The sequence below is a fragment of the Pyrgilauda ruficollis genome, unplaced genomic scaffold (assembly GCF_017590135.1).
Source record: "Pyrgilauda ruficollis isolate IOZ18807 unplaced genomic scaffold, ASM1759013v1 scaffold2, whole genome shotgun sequence".
Lineage (NCBI taxonomy): Eukaryota > Metazoa > Chordata > Aves > Passeriformes > Passeridae > Pyrgilauda > Pyrgilauda ruficollis.
The window spans coordinates 24,921,927-24,946,255 of NW_024519206.1; the positions used below are offsets into that span (position 1 = coordinate 24,921,927).

The window sequence follows — 24,329 nt, forward strand, 5'->3', positions numbered from 1 at the left end:
AAAATATAGTGGAAAAGTCGTGGTTCAAGATAAGGACTGGTAGATATCACTCAGCAATTACCATTGTGGAAAAAAATAGACTCAGTTTGGGGAAATCATTTTAATTTATTGCCAATAATATTAGGAGAGGATATTGAGAAATGTAGTTAAACCTTCAAAAAGCCTCCACACTCCAAATCCCCTTCTTCACAAGTTTAACTTTACTCCTGATTCTCCTCCTGCCCTGAGTGGTGTCAGGGGATTGGGACTGGGATTTGCAGTCAGTCCACACACATATTGTATCTACCAGTTCTTCCTCCTCAGCGGGAGGACTCCTCACACATTCTTTGCTCCAGCATGGGGTCACTTCCACTGGAGACAGTTCTCTGCAAAATTTTCCAATGTGAGTCACTCCCATGGGTTGCATTTCTTCACAGACTTCAAAAACACAGGTCCCTTCCACAGGGTGCAGCCCTCCAGGAACAGACTCCACTGTGGAAATGTGGATTCCCCATGAGATTACAAGTCCCGCTACCAAATATGATCTAGGGTGGGCTCCTCTCTTCATGGCTTCCCACAGGGTCATAGTCTCCTGTCATCCATCTATTCCAGTGTAGGGTTATCCAGGGGCTGCAGGTGGATGTCTACTACAGTATGGACCTCCATGGGCTTCAGGAGGGCAGCCTTGTCTCACTGTGGTCTGCACCCTGGGCTGCAGGGGAATATCTGCTTCAGTACCTCATCTCCCTCCTTCTCTGCTGACTGAAGAATTGTTTTTCTTACACTCTCCCTCGTCTTTCTGACTGCAGTTGCACAGGGCTTTTCTCCCCCTTCTTAAATATGTTATCCTGGAGGTGCTACCACTGTTGCCAAGGCCGAGCCCATCTTGGAGCCAGCTGGAATTAGTCCATCTCGGAGACAGCTGCAATTGGCTCCATCGGACATAGGGGAAGTTTCTGGCAGCTTCTCACAGAAGCCACCCCTGTAGCTCTCCTTCCAAAATCTTGCCATACAAACTCAATACCCGATATAGTTTGATACTTACAGATAAGAAAAGAGAGGATATCAGTTCTTAAACATAAAATTCATGTTTTTTCAAAGTTGCAGCAACATATCTTGCAGTTAAGGTGATCAATTATATATTCGTAGTTATAGATGGCTGGAATGAGTTTAAGTTGTAAAATTATGGAAATATTTCACTGGGGCTATCCAGCAAAATGGAGGCACTGGTTTGAAAAGCAAGGCCTAATTTACTGTTCAGTGCCATCTTATGTGCCCGAGTAAGAAGCTGTCTGCAAGGAACAAACACCACAAGCAAGAGGAAATGAGAAAATTCATAGAATTTTTTCACCGGGTGAAAAAAAATTGGAGAAATTTCTGTTTCAGAGGATTAAAAAAAAATAGATGCTTTCCCAGTGTAGGGTGAAAAAAGAGAGAGAGGAAGTAATGAAAACTAAGCAAAACTGCTGCACTAGAAGTAAAATTTCTACCTTATTTATAGAAACAGGGAAGGGAAATTGCATTCTCTCAGGTCTTTTCAGTCTTAGAAAATACATTAATTGTCAAAATGTTAAACCAGAGGACTTACTTTTGTTTTGATAAACTGTTCTGAAACTATGGTATCTTTGCATAGATAAATACTGAGGGGAAGTTTAAAACTTTCTCATTAGCATGTGTTAGGTACTACTGTAGTCCTGAGAGATTTCTCTTACACAGTGAAGTACTGTTTCAGTGAGGATACTGTTTACTGTTAATTCAATTAAATGCCATGTGAAAGCAGGGAAAACAGTCTTTCTTATGGAGTGATACGGTCACAGGCGTGACGCATAGTCATACTCATTATCTAGCAAAATTTTTTTTCAGGGGAGACGGTAGCACCCGCTGTTGAGCTGAGAATTTAGACACCTGTTCATATCGCCTCTGGAAAAGTGAGTCTGCATAATGGGGATCCCGGCTCTGGGCTCATTCCTCAAAGTGGCAATGCAGATTTTTGTGGCTGTCTGTAAAATGCACACAAGTTGACCATTATTCACAACTTCTAATTAGAAGCATCTTGAGGGTTTTTCTTTGCAGCCAGCTGAACACTATGAATTCAGGCGATGTGGGTTTCATTAGCCAACCACAGGCCAACGAAAGGTTTTCAACTGAAGATGAATGACAGCTAATCCTGCTGCTATTCCATTTGTCTCTGGTGCAAGCCTAATAAATGACTACACACATCTTTGTCCATGTGTTGGCAGAGGAAGTGCAAACATGGCATATGACAACATACCAAACAGTGTGTAATCACTGCAAATTATAGCCTAAATAATTCCTCTCCTTAACGGAGCAGGATCAGGTTTCTCTTGCTGAATACAGCATGATGGGCCAAGTCCTACTTTCTTCAGCACATAAGGCCTGAGAAGTAGCAGAATGACCTGGCTCCATTTTGCTGGGAGAGGGCAAGCAGCAGAGAGGCTGTAGAGAGGAAGAATGTGCTGAGTGGAACTGGTTTAAAGGCAAACATTTTTTTCCAGAGGAAGTTCTGAGTACCGAGGGAAAAAAATTGGAGAAATTTCTGTTTCAGAAGGAAACATGGATTTTTCAAAAATATATGCTTTCCCAGTGTAGGGTGAAAAAAGAGAGAGAGGAAGTAATGAAAACTAAGCAAAACTGCTGCACTAGAAGTAAAATTCAAAGTAAAATTGGACTGGGAAATGCAGGGTCTGGTGCTTACAGCTCAGCCAGCATTCCCACGGATTTTGGTTTTCCTTTTGCAGAGCTGGGAATTGAGCCTTAGATAAAACAGACAAGCCCAAAGATTCAGGAAGTCTTGTGGTCCCTGGCTACAGGGCGGTGTGCATGGCAGGGCAGTCTTGGAGTTTCATACCCTGATCATTCAGGCTTCCAGGCAGCCCACCAGGCGAGCTGGCAGGAAACCAGCTTGGAGCCTTGCCGGTGCTGTGTTGGAAGTTCATTGAATACGATATGTCTCCCTGAAGCATTTAAGTTCTGATGAATTGGCATTTTCCAGTGAAAACCTGTTTTGTTGCTAAATTCCTCACCAGCTGTAACCCTGGATGGCACGCAGCAGCAGTCCTTGCACTCTGCACTGACAGCTATGGGTGTGCTTGGGATGTGTTGAGTCCTTATCCAAATTTGTGTGCTAGAAAGACAAAAGAGTCTTTGGTAAGTAACACGGGACTGATGTTACTTACCTATTCCTCTCTTGCACAAGCATTTTGTTGTTCTTGTTTCTGCACTATTTTTTGCACCAAGCCATTTTGCTGCACTTTTTCTGTACTACTTTGGCATTAAATGTTTAGGGAAGAGTTGTTTGCCAGTTCTTGAGGATGCCTTTAAATCTCAAGGATGCCATGAAAAATCATGCAGAACAATTGATGAGAGGTCCTATAATGGGGAACTCAGTGTGTGATATACATAAATCCAGAAGGATTTTTTTTTAATGGAGTAGAGCAGACAATGTGCCAAGTTAAGAAATCAAGTAACAAGTTAGTTAAGTGTCCTTCAAAGAGAGGGAGTAATTGGAAAAAATGAAAGAGTAACTCAGAGAGTATTCCTTTTTTGCACATCCCCAGATGGGACAGATGTTGCATCTTTTGGCTTCTCATCTCTTGGTTTCTGATTCTTGTCCAAGTGAATGGGAAACTCATTCATTTTGGGCGGGGGGAAGAAAGGGGGGGATATAGGCACCAAGAAAATCTTCCAAACAGTTTCTGCCTGCCAACGAGACCATTTCAAACACTGCTCTGTAGCATAATCCCATCTGTCACAGTTCCTACTGGTTTACAAAAATGAACTGGACTTTCTGCTTGTGAACAAACAAAAGGCACACACTGCACATTGTGATCAGGCTCCAACAAAATTATCGTGCATGTAGGGGTAAATACCCTTCCTTGTTACTCCAAAAAGGAATAAGCTCTGTTATGGACAGAAGCCTTTATTCTCTTCATCAAAGCCAGAAATTACACTTCCATCTGAGCAATTACAGCAGAGTAAAGTGTAATTAAGCCATACCAGCTAGAGGAAAGTACATGAATGTGACAGTTACAAGTGAGTCTCTTGAATGAAATCCAGTAATCAAGGCAGGAATCTCTAGATTTAAAAATGTGCATTTTTATATGCTGAGAAGAAAAGGCATAATTTCATGTTATTTTTCTTCTGCATATCTGCATTTCTTTTGTAGGTCTACAGAAGCAACATGTAACATGTAAATTAACTCAGGGAAGGAGGACATAAATGTTCAGAAAAAATTTCAAGTTAACCTTTCATTATTAATGTGTTTTCACTGAAGGTCAGTAAGTTTTGTGTTAAGAAAAAGAAAGTCTTAAAAGGAAACTTAAGGTAGAATCCTTAGCCAGTCTTTTCTGACTTTGTTTAAAGTAGGGAGCTTCTGAGGAAGCTTCTCTGGGGGAAAAACTTGAACTCAGCCTTAAAGCTATAGTTATTTTCTGAGAAGAACTGTCTGAGAATTTGGATCTTGATGCTTTAAACTTTGAAAAGTTTATGTGATTCTCAAGTCTGAAGAAATCTTGGTTTATAAGTTAATGGCAAGTATTTTCTAAGTGCCAGCACGGCATTATTAATCTTGTGTCTGCAAATAAAGCTGTGTTTTGTTTTGTTCAGTGTTGTCAGAAGCAAAGACAGCTGGATTTTGAATTTGTCCAGCAATGATAATGTATGAAGCAGCTTAAAAGGCAACTTTCCCCCTTGCCACTGTGCTGGCCTCATTAACAGCTGTAGTCTTGCACAATTTCTCAGTTGGCTGGGTGTAAAGTGCCTTTGGAGGAGGAGACAGTGGCCCCATCCATGCTGGGTTTATGAGGTAATTTGAAACTGATTTCAGGCATAGTTAACTCAGGATACATTTGTGCTACCATTGCTAAGCTATGATGGTAAGAAAACAGTGTAATAGACTGCAGTGACAGGTAATGCAGAATTACCTTCACAGTCTTGATGAGTAAATCATTCCCAAAACTCTTGGAGACATGGTGTAACCTACAGAAGCACTGGGGCAGGATGTTAAAATGGACGTACCCTTCTATAGCCATAATTTGCTCTTGAACCTCACCCTGTTCTTCTGCAGCATGGGTAGGAATTGTCATAGGAGACAATGGGATGTGTTGCTGAAAGAAGGGTTCCAGCTTTGAACTGAGTCACTGGCATGTTAATTACTTGCATGAGGATAGGGCAGGATTTGGATCACACAGTGACAAGCACTGATTTACCACGGGAAAGGGTGGTGCTAAGCCAGCCCACACAGCAAATGAAGAAAGCTGGAGCGAAGCCCTGGTCCTGCACCACAGAATGATGCCCTTTGGTATTCTTGGCTAAATAGGGGGAATAGGGTAAAGTCTGGATTATCCTGTTGAAAAGCAGGATCTTGTGTTTATCCTTAACTAATGGCTGCTCACAGGTATTTTATGAGAATAAGTTAATATCAGCAAAATGATTTGTGATCTTCAGATGCAGGGTTCCTGCATATGTGATGGAGAAGAATTCAGGAGACAGTGGAAATAATTACAAGAAAGGCCATTTTTTGGGTAGAAGTTAAGCAGCAATGTTTCTTGGTGTTGTTTTTATCCCAAATGATATCAAAATGGTTTTACCTTATGAGCTGCCTATTTACTCCTCAAAGAATGGAATCCATTTAATTTACAGTCACTCAGGTAAAAACTAGAAGTTTAGTCTCCACATGATCTCTGGCACCTCTAGAGTATCTGTGGGAACAGAAAGACATTCAGAAAATAGTTTATTTCCTCTGCATTAGACAATCCTGTTGTGATCCAGAGCTGCCTATTTTACTCCATCAAAGGGCCCAGACGGCTGACTTAAACTAGACACCTAGCTTTTAGATGGGTACAGGCAGATAAAATGGATGTCACTCACAAAAAGTAACTCAGATTTTGATGTTCCAGAAGTGCCAAACCTTCCTGTAAAGCAAATTGTAGGAGAGGGCTTACATCCCAGCCACTAGATGAAGGTTAGATGTTTACCATAATTTCTCAGTTTTGCTAACTTATGTAGACAAAAAGTTGGTAATTAATGCCTTTTGAGTGAACAGTTTGAATCCAATTCAGAATGCTTTCTTACAACAGTTTTGGTATCTGATATGTCTTTGTTGTAATCTTTTAAACTCTTTTTACTCCTGCAAAATAAGGTAACTTGTCTTGGAACAGTTGTATTCACCCCAATGAGCAACCAGTGTCCGCTTTGTAGGCAAGAGTAGAATGTTTCCCATAAGGTTATGGCTGGAATCTCATGGGTCATGGACATCTTTGTATTACCACTACCTGTGCAATAGGTAACAATGGTTGAAATTCTGGGCCCCCTGCATAATTAGCTAGAAATTTACCATAGCAAATTCAATTTGCAGAATTGTGCAAGAGCCCTCCTTTGATATTGATATCCTGCCTTGGCTCCATATTTTTTAGGATAACCCCTTTCATTAGCAAGAAGGAACAAAAATAAGAAGAGATAGGCATGCATGTATTGTAACTGGCTATAATTTAAGAAACACTTCAGTTGCCAGAGGCACTTACTGGGAACTATATAGAAATCTAACAGCATTATCAGAACTAAGCCATTGGCTTTGTCCAGGTTCCCATTAACACTGTTGCACAAACATAAGCTGCAGTTTGTTATCCTCAATTTCTTCCTCTCTCTCTCTCTCTCTCTCTCTGTGGTTTTTTTTTGGGTTTTTTTTGTGCATTTTTGTCTTATCTTTTTATCAGGCTTGGAAATCTCATGGGATGGAGACAGTTTTGTGGAAGTCATGGCTGCACCTCATCTGAAAGGCAAACTCTGTGGTTTGTGTGGCAATTACAATGGGCACAAGCGAGACGACCTGATTGGTGGGGATGGGAATTTTAAGTTTGATGTGGATGACTTCGCTGAATCCTGGCGTGTGGAGTCCAATGAGTTCTGCAGCCGCCCACAGAGGAAACCCGTACCTGAGCTCTGTCATGGGACAGTCAGGGTGAAGCTCCGAGCTCATCGGGAATGCCAGAAACTCAAAGCGTGGGAGTTCCAGAGCTGTCATTCAACAGTGGATTACACCACCTTTTACCGGTAAGCGTGGCTTGCTGTGGAGGGAGGTACTAAGTTACTGTGTGATGAGAAAAAACAGGCTGTAGGCCCAGTTTCAGTAGCACTTGAACACATGTTGAGATACATTTGTTAAGAATTAATACACAAGCTTATATTATGGGAGGTTTTCTGAGTCTAGAACCAGAAGAAGATGGTCCTGAGCAAATAGACTTGAGCAACCAACAGAGAGAAAGGCAGTCAGGCTTGTGATAACCTAGAGAAAAAGTACGTTTGGAGACTGAAGAAAGAGGGGGAAGAGACTTCAAAACATTTTTATAAACTCCCTCTGATTTCAAACTCAGTTGTAAAGTTGAGTCTGACTTCAATTGCTGTTGCTTGTGGTCCACAGAAGTGTGCTTCCCAGAAACATTTTGAAAATTACTTTATTAAAGCAAGGATATTAAATATGTCTAATGCCCCTTGGATGCTGTGGTTTTGTGGCTTGAGAATTTTAAAGGAGAGTTAATAAAATATTCCATGCATGGTCTGTCCTGCCCTGAGGGAAAAGAAAGACAGACTGAGGATCTAGAATCCTTGTCTGAGTGAATTATTTAAGATTTTTAATCTTTAAAATGGTTAAAGTCTAAGCCACAAAGACATATTTTTTGTTCTTTAATTGGCACGAGTTTATTTACCCCTCACTCAGTAAATACAATTGTCTATTCTTTTGATTGCCTGACATAAAAGGTAAGAGCAAGCTGAATCACAGTTGTATGGTTGTGGATGAAGCTGCCTGATCTCTGTGTTCCCAGCTTTCCCCACTTGGTCACATTCACTGAACTATTTGATTTATTAGGAGAAGCTTTCTAGAGTGACTCAATTCCCCTAATGAATTGGCTTTCCTCTTTTTTTATAATGAGACAGAAAGACATTTATCTAACCCAGCAGAATACATCTGAGACTGGGAAATGCTAGAAGAAGACATACATCTTGGCTTGTAGTCTGTGTGCTTCTGCACTTATTTTGCTATGGTATATCCCTGTGCTAGGAGCCTAAAGGCAAAGAGTAAAGATTATGTTGTGTGCAGGTTATGATACTTTATCTTTTCCAATGGCTGAAGGCACAACAGAGAGCACTAGAGAAGCTAGTGCTTCAACACACACACAGGGTCTGTTGAAGGCATTTCAGCAACATTCCCATCTCACTTCCATCGTCCTTTAAAGGTAAGTGGTGACAATGCAAATGGAAAACAGGTGCAGAGAGATTTGTTTAATTTTGCAGTGGATTTTTTGTTCCTTTTTTAAAGTAGCTCATGATGAATTTAGTGCAATACACTTCCTGACACCACAGCAGAAAGTGATTTATATTTTGGCTGCAACAGTAAAAAAAAAATCTACATGCTTGCACTCAAGAATCATCATTAGAGCTTTTCTGTTCCTTTAAAATGATATCTAATGTTTGTCCTGGAAAGGCAATGAAATTAAGCAAGTATTTAATTTGTGTCCTTTTGTAGAAAAGTGTATTTTTCCCTCAGGAAATGTTACATTGAAATGACCATCATATTTTGTCAGAAGTAGCTGTTGTTTCCATTTTGATGTTGCTAGCTGTTAAAATGCTCAGCTTCCAACACAGGAATGAAGACAAACTATAATTTATAGCTAAATAATGGTATGTAATAGAATGCTGCTTCTTGTTAGAAACTGATAAAGTTGTAGCAAGGAATTTTGTCAATGACCATGGCCATTTTCCATACCAGGAATTGTCCGCAAAGAGGTAATGATTATGGGACACACATTCAAGAAAGATTTGCATTTTTCATTAATTCTGTTCAGAATTAACAGTAAAGAATTAATGTAAAGAACTCATTACTGGTGATGTGCTTTTGCAGGAGATTTAGATTTACATTGAAAGAAATTCAAATTAACACAGCTTTTAACTGAGATTTCTTTTTTAGAAAGGCATATTTAGTCAATGTTCTCTAATTTCAGGGTAAGTTTAACTAAAATTTTTTAAAATTCTGCTTTTTCAACTCTGAGCAGGCTCCTAGCAGTAAGAAAAGGAAGGAGGCAGAATGATATGGTTAGATTATTTTTTTTTTTCTCCTAATGTCCTCATTGAATGGAATGGTGTCTCAGTTTTTACTGTCCAACATTACATATTATGGAATTTTTCCTTTTGAAATACTGCTTTTCAAGAGTTAACCTTTCATGGTCATTTTTGTCTATATTACTGACATTGCTTCATTTTCATTTTGCTTCTTGGGTAGTGACGTGCTGTTAATAAAAATTCTCAGAAACAGAAATAAACTCAGCAGGAACATTAGGAATTAGGGTGTGTTTTCTCCAAATACCAAAAAAGGCAGCGAACAATGGATTGCAAACTTTTGTTTGACATTGTTTTACTGATGAGATTTGTGTGAAGATATCTCAAATTCATTTTAAGTCTCATTCTTTTTACAGCTGTAGTTTCTCCTTTTGCTGGCCATCCAAAAATCATACAGTGTGATTGTCATGGTTGTTAAGTGAAAAGGATATAGTTCATGTTGAGTAGAGATCTAGCTGCATGTTGACTCCTGTGCTTGACCTTGAGAGATCTGTGACACTAGGTTTTGCACCTTGCCCTTAACCCTTTTTTTGTGATGTAACTTTGGTGACTTGTGTTTCCCTGTAAAGCATGTGGCAGAAGAAAGTACAATGTAAATGTGTGAGAAAGGATTTTGAAATAGTTCTGACTGCAGACTAACAAAATTGTACACCACTTTTTAAATTCTTTGTTTTGTAACTAAACACATTTTATGTTTTTTTTAATTGTGGTTTGCTTTGTTTAGTTGAGGCTGGTATTTTTTGTTTGTCTCCAATGCATTTCTAGTTCAGTACTTATGCGTAATACTCCAAAAATAACCCTTAGGGTTCAACTTTTTGGAGGCAAGTTCATTAAACAGGGAAACTATTTTGAATTTCTAGGAGATTTTGGTAAATCCTGTGTGAAGAAGAGATTAGCAGTTAGTGTCATCACCATTGCCACTTCTCTATTTTGATATTTCATTATGGCTAACCATCCCATAGTGGTGCTTGAAAAAAAAAGGTAAAAGAAAATTACCAAGGTTACTCAGTACCATGTATGCAATAAAGCTGTCACTCAAACTCCTGAAACTGCTCTTGAGTATAAGCAGAACTAAAAATAGGTGCTACTATCTCAATATCTTATGCTGTTGTTAACAGAAAAAGCTCCATCACATTATTGGGAAATATTATGGTACCATTTAAGCTCATGTATGAGGATTTGGGGAGCTTGAAAAAGGAGAAGAGGACTTTCTGTTCTCACCAAACACTACCCCGTGGCTGGTCTCATGCATCTTTGAGCTGTGCTGTAGCAGGGGCCTGCAGGTGACTCCAGCAGGTGAGGCCAGGAGCAATGTGATCATGCAGGGCTGGTCACCAGACCCCATGCCTGCTTTGCTTGGTCATGTCTGATACCTCTCAGGAGCCTCCTTGAGAGGAGCAGGCAGCCCCTGCCACGGGTCGAGGGACTGCAGTGAGAGAGCCACAGCAATGCTGCTTTATGCAGGGAGAAATGTGGCTGCAGGAGACACTGTAGAGGAAGACACAGGACTCATACTTCCTGCACACCTGCCTTCATTAGCATCCATGGCTTTCTAGTAGCTTGGTGGGGTCTTTTTTTTTAAGCAGTTGCATCAATGGATTTGGAACGTGACATCAAATATGATATCAGTATATCACCTGTCTCTAATACACCTACACAGCAGCTGAGCTCATAAATGACTAATTAGACAGTGCCTGGGTCTCTCACTACTGCCACAACTTCCAGAAAAATTCAGTGTCTTGGTTTTGCCGTGCAGTAGATTTCTCTATTTCACATTGGAAAATGTCCTAACTCTTAAGAGTGACTTTTTATGTTTATTACTCTTCCTATTATTAATATATATTTTTGCTATTGTTATTATTATATTTCAGCAGGCAATAGCACTCTGAATAATTAGTTACTCTTTTTCTTTTTTGTAATTGTCCTGGGATTTCTCTTAAACACTTTAATCACCAGTATTTAGGTGACCACCTAAATTAATCAGCAAGGAATAATTAACATACTAATAGCATCATTTGTTTGAATCTGTTAATCACATGCATTCAATAATTGCAAATCTACTTTATTGCAATTGTTGACTTAAATGACCCTTGTGATGTGGTGACATTGCTTCATCTATAGTTCTGGGTTAATCAGTTAGTGAGTTTCTGTCTCAGTTAACCTATTAACTTTGTGCAGTTAACTGCTGCAGTCTTGCAGTTTTTCTAAAAATTTCCACTTAGCTAGAGAAAATATTACTGCTTGGAGTTGAGGCATAATTTGCAACATTATATAGCCTGTTAGATCTCTGTTATTAAGATTGCCAGTGATGCCATAAAATGGCTGCAGAGAACACGTGAGCATGGCAAAGATATTTACAAACTGTTTGAAAGATGGAGACCAAAGGTTTGTGGCTTTGAAGCAAAAGGTTTGAAGGTCTTTTTCTCTGTTAACAATGATGTCCTACAGCTGTAAAATTCATGTGGTTATGCCCCTCTGTTCACTCAGCAGGATGATACAAAAGAAATGTACGCTGAAGAATGACTTAAGAAAATCCTGTTTCAAGTGTTTAAGTGGTGGATGGAACTGAGATCTCTGGAACCCTCAGTTTACTGCCAAGGTGCAGATTACAAAATTCTCCCCACAAGGTTTTCAGGTTCTGGCTATGAATTAGGGCACAGCAGTTGTTCTGGCTGCGGCCAGGCTGCTCCAGGGCTCCTCTGTAGTTTAAGTGCAGGGCAGCTATAGCTCTTGGTGCTCACCAGGGTGACTCCTGTACTGGCTCCTTCTCCTGAACCAGCCTCCACATATGTTTTTCCACCCACCCCAGGGCAGAGCTGGCCTGTGTCCCCCTTCAAGACAAAGCCAGTGGTGTTGGCTCAAGAAAGGGACTGATGGCATGAAACTGTGACTGATCCTTTTACAGACCTGGCACAGAGCAGGGGTTGGCTCTTGCTTCCACTGGCCTTTGTGCTGAGGAATGGATGTTTCTGCGCCTGTCAGACTATCTGGCTGAAGATGGCCCTGAGTCTGGGTACTAGCAGCAGTGTAACCACAACAGAGAGGAGCGCAGGATGAAACAATTTATTCAGCTTCTTGGGCAAATTGTCATGGAGCAGCTGCACGGCCCAGGGAACTTCTGGTTATAAAGGAATTTAAATATATTTGAAATAATTTTTTTAAGCAAATCTGCATGAGGATGTGAGTTTTCTATGAATCACAGAATCATAAAATGGGTAAGGTTGGAGGGGACAAGAGTGGGGTCGTCTGGTCCAACCTCCCTGCTCAAGAGGGATCATGCTAGTGTACATGGCACAGAATTGTATCCAGAGGGTTCTTGAATATGTCCAGTGAGGCAGACTGTGCAACCTCTCTGGGCAATCTGTTCCAGTGCTCAGTCGCCTGCACAGCAAAGAAGTTCTTCCTCATCCTCAGGTGGAACTTCCTGTCCATCAGTTTCTGTCCACTGCCTCTTTTCCTGTTGACTTGCATCACCAAGAAGAGCCTGGAAACATCCTTTTGGCACCCCACTTTTAGATATTTATACACATTAGTGGGTGTCCTTTTCAGTTGTCTTGAGGCTGAACAGGCCCAACTCCCTCATAGGAAAGACACTTCAGTTCCCCAGTCCTTGTTGCCCTCCCTGGACCTGCTCCAGGAGCTCCATATCTCTCTTGTACCCAGGAGCCCAGGCCTGGACACAGCACTCCAGACGTGGCCTCACCAGGACTGAGTAGAAGGCAGGATCACCTCCCTCGACCTGCTGATTCACCTCAGGACACCACTGGCCTTCTGGGCCAGAATGGTACACTGCCAGGTCCTTTTTTGCAGAGCTGCTTCCCAGCAGTTTGACCCCCAGCATGTGCTGGTGCATGGGGTTATTCCTCTCCAGGTGCAGGACCCTGCATTTGCCTTTGTTGAACTTGAGACACTTCCTCTCTGCCCATCTCTCCAACCTGTTGAGGTCCTTTTGAAGGGCTGCACAGAAATCTGGTAGTAGACGCATAGGCACTGGGAGAGCTAGGGTGTCCCCATCCCTTGCAAGATCTGGTGCTTGGGAACCAGTTCTCCATGCCTATCTGTCTGCCCCTGTATGAAAAATTATCCCTCAAACCACTCAATGCCAACCTGTGCATTTTGCGTAAGGGTGTGATGAACTGCTTAAAATACAGGTAAGAGGCACCATGACTTAGACTGTTGGTGGCTGACAGTGCTAACAATGAGAGAGAATGGACTTTGTTGTGTCCGATGCTTTCTGGGATTTCTAGGAGCAAGCATCAAACTGTTCTGCCTATATGCTAATGGTAAGGAGTACTGCAAAACTACTGCATATATGTAAAATCACCACTGTTTTAAGCCCCTTCCTTGAAGTATTTTTCATCTGATGTGGCCAAGATTGAGTGAGTTCAGGCTGCCAGAAAAATACTGTTTAGATGTAAAGATTAGAAGTTTGGATTTGGACAAATAGGTTGAGTGGTCAGAAAAGATAAATTTAAAGCCAAGCTGAGCTCAATTTTTTGCAGATCATGATTCCTCTTCATCTTTCCCTACACCCCTGACCCTGGTGGGGTATTTTTCATGTAACCAAGTCCCATCCACTTGTGTCTGTTTAGAAAAGTACCTCAGGAATTTGGGGCTAAAAAACATTCTTCTCTTTGTATCAGTGGTTATTACAGCTGTAAAACATTGTAGCAGTGCCAGAGGATTCACAGATGTCTACTTTCCTGTTGAGGTATTGGGATTCAGTTGGGGGAAGGGATTAGTGTGGAGAGGGCTCCAAAATCTGACAAAACAGTGGTGTTGGGTAGACACCATTCACCTGGGACTGTCCATAGCTTGCTTCCAGCCGAGGAGTGCATGGTTCCCCTTGTACTTCCCTATATGGAAAGTTAATTTTTTTTTTTTTTTTCTAACAAGGAGATATCTGTTATAGGAAAACCAGATGAAGCTTCATACTGCTATGTGATTAAACCCCTGTGAGTTTCCTTTCCTTCAAAGGATGGCATGTCTGGAATGTATTTGTTTTACTTACCTAATTACATGATCACAACCCTACCTGTCCTTTTACACTGAATGAAATGTTATTTCCTACTTCTTGTAAGTGCATTATGAGGCTTCATTTCTCACTTTTCCAGGAAAGAACTTCATTTGTCATTATCATGAATGGAGGTATATAGAGAATTATGATGAAAACCTGCTTCTGCCTAAAACTTCATTTCTTTTTGGTTTATTACCTCGCTCAATGAAATTCAAGTCAGGTGTTTCATAACCGATTGCTGTCTTCCTCATTGTCCACTGTCTGACAGCCATGAGACTGTGCATATGAAACTGTAATGTCAATTTGACTGAGACAAAAATGATCCTGAAGGATGGTAGGCATGATGGAGTAGGGAGGAGGGAGGAGACATCTAACAGAAAAGCAGGGTATGCCCAATGCCCCCTTATCATTTGTCAATATAGACTGCATTCTTAGAGCTTGTCGTTCCTGGATTACTTTTAATAGAGGTTTGGTAGTTTGGTGTTGGTTTTTTGTTTTTTGTTGTTTTTTTTTTTTTCTACAGTGCTTTGATGTCATGAGGTAAAATTGTGATTCATTGAAGTCAATGAGAATTTTGCTGTATTTGGGTGACATGATTTCGTAATTTTGAATTTTCCTGTCCCAGGAAGCTGTATTACAGTAATCTTTGCATCAGTTAGTAATCTTTGTTTTGTCTTCCCACCATTTGCTGTACCACAGATAATTTCAGAAAGCTTCAGCTAGTTGTTTCATTAGCATTCTTTACTGGGGTAGATAAAAGAAAACATATTCAAATCTGGACACCCATATCCTGTTTGATGGTCTCTTTTTTCCTAGGGGAAAACTAAAGGCAAAAAACCTAATTTGTCTGCACACAGGCAACTGAGAGACTTTGTCTGTGTTTTGCTGACTAGAATTCACTTGTGGTTCTTTTTTCTTGTCTGTAAGGAACTTGTAGAAAAAACCTGCAATGATAGGTCTACTGACTCTCACGTTTTTTCAAAGCTTGTTTTATAGGCTTTAAAACATGCTCTAGGAATAATTTCTTTAATCTAGAGTTCACCATCATATTTTAGCTAGACTATTCAAATGCCACTATTTCACAGTGAGAATGGGCATGCTGTAGGACTGCCATGGTCAAATACAAGCACATCCTTGTTGCACACACTAATAAATAGTTTTTGAAAGAGCCCTTTCCTACTCTGGAAAGCACCACAGATGTTTCAGTATTATAATAAAACGTTTAAAAAGAGGAGAGAAGGTGTGGAGAGGAGCTGGTAGAAAAGCAGAGGGATATCCTCCTTTGTAGAAATATTTTAAAAAGATGCTGCCTGCCAGTTGGTACAACTTAATCCATTGCCAAAGAAAAAATACCTGCTACTCTGCAGTATTTCTTTTTAGCTGCAAAAATAAATCCTATTTTTGGAGAGATGCTATTTGGAAAAGTTTTAAGCATCGTCAGAGGAAATCACCATGTCTCTGTCAGGTATCACAGATTTTTAACTCCAGCTACTACAAAATCCAAGACCTCTGTTCGATCTCATTTTAATTAACCTCTACGACAGGTTCTCAGCAGGGCTTTCTTTGCAAATTTGTTTTAATTTTAGCTTTTTTTGTTTTAAGCTTTATTGCAGTATTGACTTTAAATAAAATGCAGAGTTGCTTAGCTGATGGCAATATGTCTATTTCTGTACATAAATAATTCAAGAAAACAAGCCATCAGATCTCATATTCTGCCTTAAGGAGAGGTCAGTAAGTGTTGCAAGGAAGAGGAAAGCCACCCAAATGGTAGCTGGCCAACTGTACCATGTCATAAATGGGGGAGAAATCCTTTCAGGCCCCTGAGATGATCAGTTTGCATTTCCATAACGTGACATTTTAGTTACCTTTCCTTTAGCATGCATAACTGCAAAGCTACTATATTTCAGTTCCTATTTTAAGCCACCTGCAGTATATCCTAGCTAATTAGACACACAGAAAGATGAGCAAGGGTGTTTGTAAGCAGGCAAATGAGATGAATTTGTGGGAAATGTTTTAAAAATAAGCTTAACCTAATCCTCCTGTCATTCTTATGAGTTCATTTATGTTTCTGGTAGGATAACCAGACAAAGCAGGACGTGAGCTGTGACTACCACAAACAAAATTCTGTAGAAAGCTTGCCTTAGGAAGGTTTTGACAGCTCCAAGAGCTTATCAAGCTTGCTCTCCCTGTATTTTGCAGAGCTGACTTGCTGCACATGAGGCGTCCATTCTAGAGACATTTTATGGGTTAGATTTAACTGAAAGCTTTCTTGTGGGTGTTTTTTAATAGTTGCAGATTTTTCTTTCAGTTTTGCTGTCTTGTTTTGTCAATCTCACAGGGCATCCAAAAATCTGGGATGTTCCCAGGCTTTGAGATCTCTGTGGACCACTGCATTATGTCAGCTTTTAAGTAGCTGTCTGTGGTATAAAGCAGAAATCTGGGGTATAGGCAAATCTCCTTCTTTCCTGTCTGTCCCCATAAGGGCTTGCTGTACTGAGAGGTGTGTGAAGATCCCATACTCCACATCTGCTCTCTCAAGTGTACAAACTACTAGTGTGTAAGGCAATTAACTTCTAATTATTCAGGCCTCATTTCTCTATCATCTTCACAGCACATGAAGGAATCAGAACTTCTCAGGACTTGTGATTTACACATTTCCTCAAAAGAAAACACAGCACAATCCATTTTGGGGTCCTCTCCCTTTGCTATTCAACCTGCAAAATGTTTGCACTCTGGGCAGCGAAGCTCTGAGAGTAAGAGCAGATTGAGCACCAGGTGCCAGCAGTGAGATGAGAGACAGATGCAGTCCTTAATTAACTGTGAGCACACAGGTCCTACATATGTGGCAAGGCAAGTTCTGGTGAGGACTTGGGACATGACAACTAAAGGTCCTGATCCCCCATGGCAAGTTTTAGCACCTAAGGATTATTGTACCCTCGGGCATTGCAGCATCAAAGCAACGAACAGACTCAATGGGAGCAGACAAGAATGGTGTCACAGGTACTTCTGCTTATCCAACAGTGTATGTTTATCCATCTTAATTGTTTGCCACTACAATCCCTAATCTTGGGTAATGTATGGGTATGTGTGTTGGGTTCACCCACTCTTAAACTATTGAGATGCCCATTGGAAACACACATGTGCTGTGCTCCCATAATTAACCCTCTCTGATGGTTCATCAGAGCAGACACAGACTTACAGAGTTTGCCAGTGTCATCCTGGAGCAGGGGTAGAATTAAAATGCCACTGCATGCAAAATACAGTATGGCGAGTACCTTCCTCACCCAAAAGGAGCAGTAGGGTTATATTTTAACCCGAAATAGAGGGATGTGCATATATGACAGCAGGTGCTGTGAGTTCACTTCTTCATCATGATAGGCAGAGGATGAGAGTATTGAAGTCTCTCTTTGACTCCTCCACTTAAGCCAGTTGAAATTAAAATTGTTGGTGAATGTGCTGAGAATACTGAAGGGAGTTGGAGCCATATGTTTTCTTGCATTCCGGGGTACTCCTACAACTTACATTCTGTTTACATAATATTCCTGAAACATAAAAGCTAAAATAAATCTAGCATGTGAAAATTAATAACAAGTAATTTCTCTTATGATAACTCCAGAGGAAGCTGTTGTAAGTGTTAAGGTATTCAGACAGCTGATTTTTGTACATCAGCTCTCAAATGAGGTATGTAGTTTACAGAGAGTGAGTGCTTAAGGTTATGTAGTCTGTGAGTACATGAAGTAAGAGCTTGTTGAGAATGGTGGATACCATGGCAGCAAAGAAAAAGATTACAAAGTTCACTTCCTAAGTGTCCCTTCTTAGCACTTTACATTTTCAAATCACAGTGTAAACATTTAATTCTCACTGTTACCCTGGTTTGAAGTTGTTGAAATGAAGAAAGACTTCTTTGCTGTGCAGGAAGCCAAGAGCAAAGTTGATATTAAAACGTGAAAATGCCTGGTTCCTGGCCTTAAGCTCAAGTCCTTCTGATGGGATTTAAGAGGTTTCACATGCAGAAAAAGTGTATTGCCTTATTCTTGTCAAAGCAAAAATTCTCAAACTTTCAGAAAAAAGCATTGCTAGTTATTTTAAGACACTAAATCTTCTCTGCTCCTTTAAGGCCCAGTAGAGATGACAACCTCATTAATATTCCATGCAGCAATGTGTCTTTGGCAAGTAAGAACCTTAAAATAAGTCAAGATCTAGTAATGAATTGAGGCATGGGCTATAAAACACTTGCGTTTGGAGCAAGAGGAGACAATATGCAAGAAAACCCCCACTGAACTCTGTGTTCAGATATCAAAGATTTGGCTGAGGTTTGAAAATCCATTTTTGTTGTTCTGCTCATCAGTCTGTCTACATGGTTTTTCTCTGTTGTGTTAATTTTTCATCCCATTGTTCATGAAAAAGAATTTCCATACTCCTTGGAGTATGGCAAGGTGACGACATAGATTATAGATGTCCTTGTTGTCCTCAAAGGATGATGTAAGCTTTCAGTAATTTTAAGATTTGCTGTGGTTATAGAAAACATTTTTGAAAACATTTTCAGAAACATCTTATGGACTGGTTGGCATGAAGGAATACCCTTCTTGGCCTTGTGTCTGAAGGCAAAGACTATTTGCTGACAGTATAGAGAAAGATCACCAATATATCACTAGAAGGGGTTGAATGTTGTTTGGTAATCAGAGAACAACTTAAACAGATCCCACAAATAAGTGCCTATTTTATCTGCCATTGAGCTTGTTAATATGATCTCAGGTTCTATATGTTAATTATAGGCTGTGTTTTGTCAACATCTGAAAAATGTAGTTCCCACTATTTGCATCACAATTCCTCACTTTACAGAAGGCCCAAATCTTCACTGCAACCATTAGGTCTGACTTCAAAATATCCACTAGTCCAGAATCAAAATACACTACACAGGCATTTCAGCCCATTTGTAAGGGATATTTGGTTCGTATTCCATCTTTTATTTAACAGACCTGCTCTGATTTCCAGATCATTTGTCTCTTTGGTTAGTTTGATTTCTACAGTAATTTCAAACTAGTATCCACCAATACCCTGCAGATGCAGAATGCAATTAACAGGCATCTGTGAGCTGTGTACTCTGCACAGCTGGGTGAGATCACACCAAACTTGGTGGCAGAGAGACACCAAAGGAACAAATTTCTCTGGCAGGGTGTACTGTCATGAGCCTGTGCTTTCTCCCAAGATGTCTAGACTGCTGCCTGACTTGACATAATCTATTCCATGGCCATAAGTCAGTATTACGTGGTTGCCAGTGATATCCCTGGCCAGGATTCCCATCTGGCTTTTGAGGCAAGGAATTCACAGTGCATGGTTCTTTTTATCAGCTGCATGCAAACTGTGCACTGTAGCCCCAAGAATTTTCTTTACCTGCGTCCTTTATTTCTCTTTGTCTCTCAGTGCTGTTCATATTTCTTTACAAATGATAAAGGAACACTTTTTAGTTATGGAATACCACAGGGATTTTTGTCAACTTTCTCCATCTATAGAAGTTAAAATTTTATGTGGGCAGAGGATATTTAACTGTGGCACTGGAAGTAATAACATCAAAAGATGCTATTTATTTTCTTAACTGTCCTTGCAACAGATGGGGGCTACATTCAAATCTATGCCAGGATTTAAAATGTAAATGCTCAGAGAATTGTTGGTGAAATATGTTTTAGTTCCATAACTGTGATGGGAATGATCGACAGTGGTCTGTGCAGAATGTTTAAAAGCTTTTCCATATGACTAGGAAGTCAAGAGTTGATAAATTTCCTCAGTGTTTATAATTAAAACCCAGAAGAAGATATTAAACATTTACTGGTTTCTATGTTGTGGTCAATATTAAGATTTATTGATTTGAGGACCAATATTGACTGGGGGGGAAACTAGGCCTGATTTTTCTCTTGAGACCTACTAAATCTGGATGGTGACTGAAAGCAGAAGGTTGCATGGTTTAGACATCCAATAGCAACTTATTTCAAGGATAAGAACTTTGCTTTTCTGAAAGATTCTAAAGTTTTTTATAATGTTTTTTACACTGCTTTAAGAAAACTGGTATTGCAGTAATGCTTTTAAGCGCCTTTTATTTGTGGAAACGCCCCTTTGGCATACAGTTATTGCCAAAGTTATGTGGAGTGCATGAAAATGCTGGATTGGCAGCCTGAGGGAGAGAGTTTTGTGTGTTGAGTTGGTAGAGTGTTGTGTGGGTGCAGTATGAACAACAGCAACAGTAGTTTCTTGTCGTCTCTTACTGTTATGTTTCCAGCTCAGAGTGTGACAGTGCAGCTTGCTGAAGTTCAAAGAATCATCCCCATGTCTATCCAGTCCTTGACTGTCTCTGAATTACTGCAAACTTATGATGACTTTTGTGACATGAACTGCTCCTTCCTGAGAAGCATGAAAGTGCACCTGAACTCATTCCAGGTCACCACTACTTATGCATTTGTGTTAAAAGTTTTATAATTTGAAAACATCGGATGCCTGAGAGTTTGAGCCAGGAAAGTCATAGATCAGAGACTGATCTCATAAACCAACTTATTACGTGACTATCACTCCTACGTACACAACATATGTATTTTTGCCTGCTCCCGTTGCCTGAATTTTATGCATTGCTAAAGATCTGAACACAGAAATTAATCTCTTGCAGATGCTGACTTGTGGCTCGCAGCATCCTTCATTTTCAGGCTTAAGGTACTAATAAAATGCTTAAATCTGCTATCCATTCAGATGTGAGAAAGTCATCCAGATTGACATGAACCAAGTCATTGATTCATTTTTGTTGGTGGCGAGAGTGGACCTAGCTCATGTCTCAGGGTTCTAGACAGGATGGTATTTCATGAAGTAGCCCAATAACCCACTCAACAGTTAGATACAGCAAAATAATTTATCCGGCACCTTTTGCCACCTCCCTTCCTGGGCAGTTTGGAGCCCATCAAATTACATGTTCAGACTGAATTCAGGCTTCTTGGTGGCTCAGCAAAAGGATTTGTTATGAGCTGAGTGTGGAATGACCAAGAGGATTACTGTACTTATGTGCAGTAGGAACATAAACAAATTTTTAATATTGAGTGTCAGCTGCAAGAAAACCAGTTGTATCTAAAGTTAGTTGTAGATCTAAAAACTGTCAGACACAGGGATTGGTTTTCAAGGCTTGTATTGGTGTTGTCTTCCTCTTCTGTAGTGTCCACTGTCTGCTTTGAATGGAAAAGTGATGCCTTACTTATCCTAGGAAAATGCATTATGTTCAGGTAGCTAGTGTTTCTGGCAAACACTTTTAATTTCTTCTTTAACTTACAGAGATTACCAGAAGCCAGTTGCCTCAATGTTAAAAATTTTTAGTGCTCTTTTATGTATCTTGTAAATATGAATGCTGGCTTTCTGTGCAGTAATTCAAATGAAAGTGTGAAAGAATATATATTCCTTTTTGGGTTTTTTTGGTTGACCCTTTGTTTTCCCCTGTTGTAGTACAGGTGTGACAGTGATGGAGGAACACGTTTGCAGGTCTGCAGGGCTACTGGAAAAAAGGTCCCTCTCAGGGCTGTTCACAAAGTGAATCATTAGCCTGAATGTAACAATAAATACCATGACAGAGAACATGGAAGGATTTATCCAAAGGTCACATTCAGCCAGAAGGTTTCTCTGTTGAAAGAAGCCTGCAGCTGTGTTAAGATTAAGGAGTGTCAGAGAACCATAATGTGTGTGATTTTTTCACTCTGAGTAAAATATGAGCTGTTTGTCTAACAGCCCCACATGAGGGATTCTAGTGTCAGACTGCCTAGGGGTTGTCATATATATTTCCAATGGGTTTTTAGTGTTCAGGAATAATCTCTTTGATACATTTATCTGTCACATCCTAAACTCTTGTGATGTCCAGGAGGAAAGCTTTGTCCTTCTATTCCAACTACTTTAATAGTCACTTAGAAAAGGGAAGCATAGTAGTAACAACTCAGACAAATAACTTAGGTCTAAGTTATGTTCCAGAAATGAAAGCAGTCCAAATGAATCACTCACCTTCTTACTTGAATGTGCTGGTGGGCCAGGCTGTGATGTGATAAGCATTTTATCTGCAGCAACAGGCAGCTTGGGAGTCTCATCACTGGTGGGCTTCAGTATAAACCCTTGTGTGAGTTTTCATGCATGCATGGAAGGACACAGTCATGTAGTTCAGTATGTGGCAACACTTCTATGGTTAATCTTGTTAACCTGCTTCTTCTTTCATTGATAATATTTTAAAGTCAGGAGTGGTGTCATGAGTGTAATACTCATTTAGAAGCAAGAGTTTTGCCTTTAGTGGCATAGGGTGCACTATAGCCCATGGCTGCATGAAGTCTCTCTTTGGTCTATCCTTAGCAGATTACATCGGTTTTCTCCTCCACTGCCAACAGTGAGCCTGGCTCTCTGAGCTCAGGCACGACACCTTGAGCTTTCAGAATCATTCTCAGCAGTGGCAGTCCCTAGTAGATACTGTGGAAAAACAGTTGTGGCACAGAGGGATATGGAGTGTTGCTGTACTGAATGTTCCTTGTGAAGTAATTGTGGTTATTGTTGCATCTGTGGACAGTAAACAAATTAATCTTCTGACATGTTGCAGAAAACACCAGAGAAAAGCCATGAGAAAGTTTTATATCATTTTAATAGTGCTTTGTAATTTCCTACCCACAAGTAATTTAATTTTTCATCAGAGGACTCAGCATTGGAAGTGCATATGTGGTGAATGTGAAGGAGAGAAGATCTGCTGATCTCTCCTCCTGGGTTTCCATTGTGAGTTAATTTTTCTGAAAACACTTAAGTGGCATTTTTTTCCTTGTATTTATTTCATAGAAGCTTCAAATGATCACCTTGTGAGAAGTGGACCCTACTAAAGGACTGCCCAACAGGTTATAGGCAAATATTTCAACAGCCCAGCAAGAACTCTTTAGCAGCCATTTAGAAGGTTTTGTGTTTACAAGTGGGATTAAAAGTGGCCTTGACTGACAGCTCTCTCAGCAGTGTAGCCATGCTAGTTTGGATCATCTCTGAACCTGCTTTCTGACTCTGACTCCATATGGTTATGTTGGCTTGATCTAGGGAGTCACATAAATGATTGTGGATTGTTATAAGAGGTGGGTTTCCATGTATGATAGCTTTTAAATGTGGAAAGTTGCCATGAAACACAACATGAGGAAAAACACCTGGGGCTGAACTGGTGTCATGTTTCTGTTTTACTTCTGAAAAACCTAAGATTATATCCCAATTGCACAAGATAAAATACCTTAAATTAGTTGTCTTAGCTTGAGCAGAGCTCCTAGAGGACCTTAACCAAAGCAAAGCACACAGCTTTTGACAGAAAACTCAGAGCTTCTTGTTGTTTGGGGTTTTTTTCCCTCTTGTTTAATACAAAGGTGATTCAGTCCTAGTGGAGAGCAGTCACAGTAATGAAATATTTCTCTGTGTTATTATGCTATTAAGTAAAAAACCTGTAAGTGGTGCAGTGATACTCTCAGCTGTAGCCTACTTAGACACAGGAAAATATCAGAGTCCCATCATAAGGAAGTGATCCCTTTTCTTCAGGTGGCCTTGGTCTTTCATTTTGAATCTCCAAAGCTTTTTAGTAGGCATAATTTTTTTAAACCTTCAAAAGGTGGCTGGTGTTTTGGAGGTGAGTGAATGGGAGGCATGAGGCTTGGCCCCAGCTCTGTCCTATGTCACATATGAACCAACTAGGGATACATCACTCAAAGTCTTGCATCTGAGTATGCAAGATAAAGCCTCCAAAATCAGAGAGAATTTGTTGTCAGGTACTATGGTGGAGTCTCTTCTGAGCTTTTGGTACAGGTGGGTTATCAGCTGTGCAGAACATAGGCTGCCATTTAAACCACTGCCCATCAGTGCAGAGTTTTGCAGATACATCCATTGCACCAGAGGCTGAAAATATGTGCCTGAACCATCCAGGCAACAAGTACTTCAAAATTTATTTTTATTCTCTTTTTTAAACCCACTTCTTCTCTGTCTCTGGTACTCTAGATTTTGATGAATGCTTGCAAAAGAATTAGCATAATAAAATCTCTCATTAGGAAAAGATTTTGAAGCAGTGACTCTCTTCTGAACTTTATGTCATGGTTTCCATTTGCCGTCATGCATGGTGCAGTTTGAAATTTCCTGGCATCTTATCCATTGGCTCAACATTGCAGTTTTCATTTTTCTTCATTGCCCA

At 40.2% G+C, this 24,329-nt stretch overlaps 1 protein-coding gene across 1 annotated transcript in view; it reads left to right on the forward strand.

The window, feature by feature from the left end:
* BMPER (BMP binding endothelial regulator) overlaps positions 1 to 24,329 on the forward strand; it is a 148,413-nt gene that overhangs the window by 96,157 nt on the left and 27,927 nt on the right. The window contains exon 13 of the mRNA XM_041466656.1: positions 6,714 to 7,050. Coding sequence (XP_041322590.1) covers positions 6,714 to 7,050 — 337 coding nt within the window. The remainder of the gene's footprint in view (positions 1 to 6,713; positions 7,051 to 24,329) is intronic.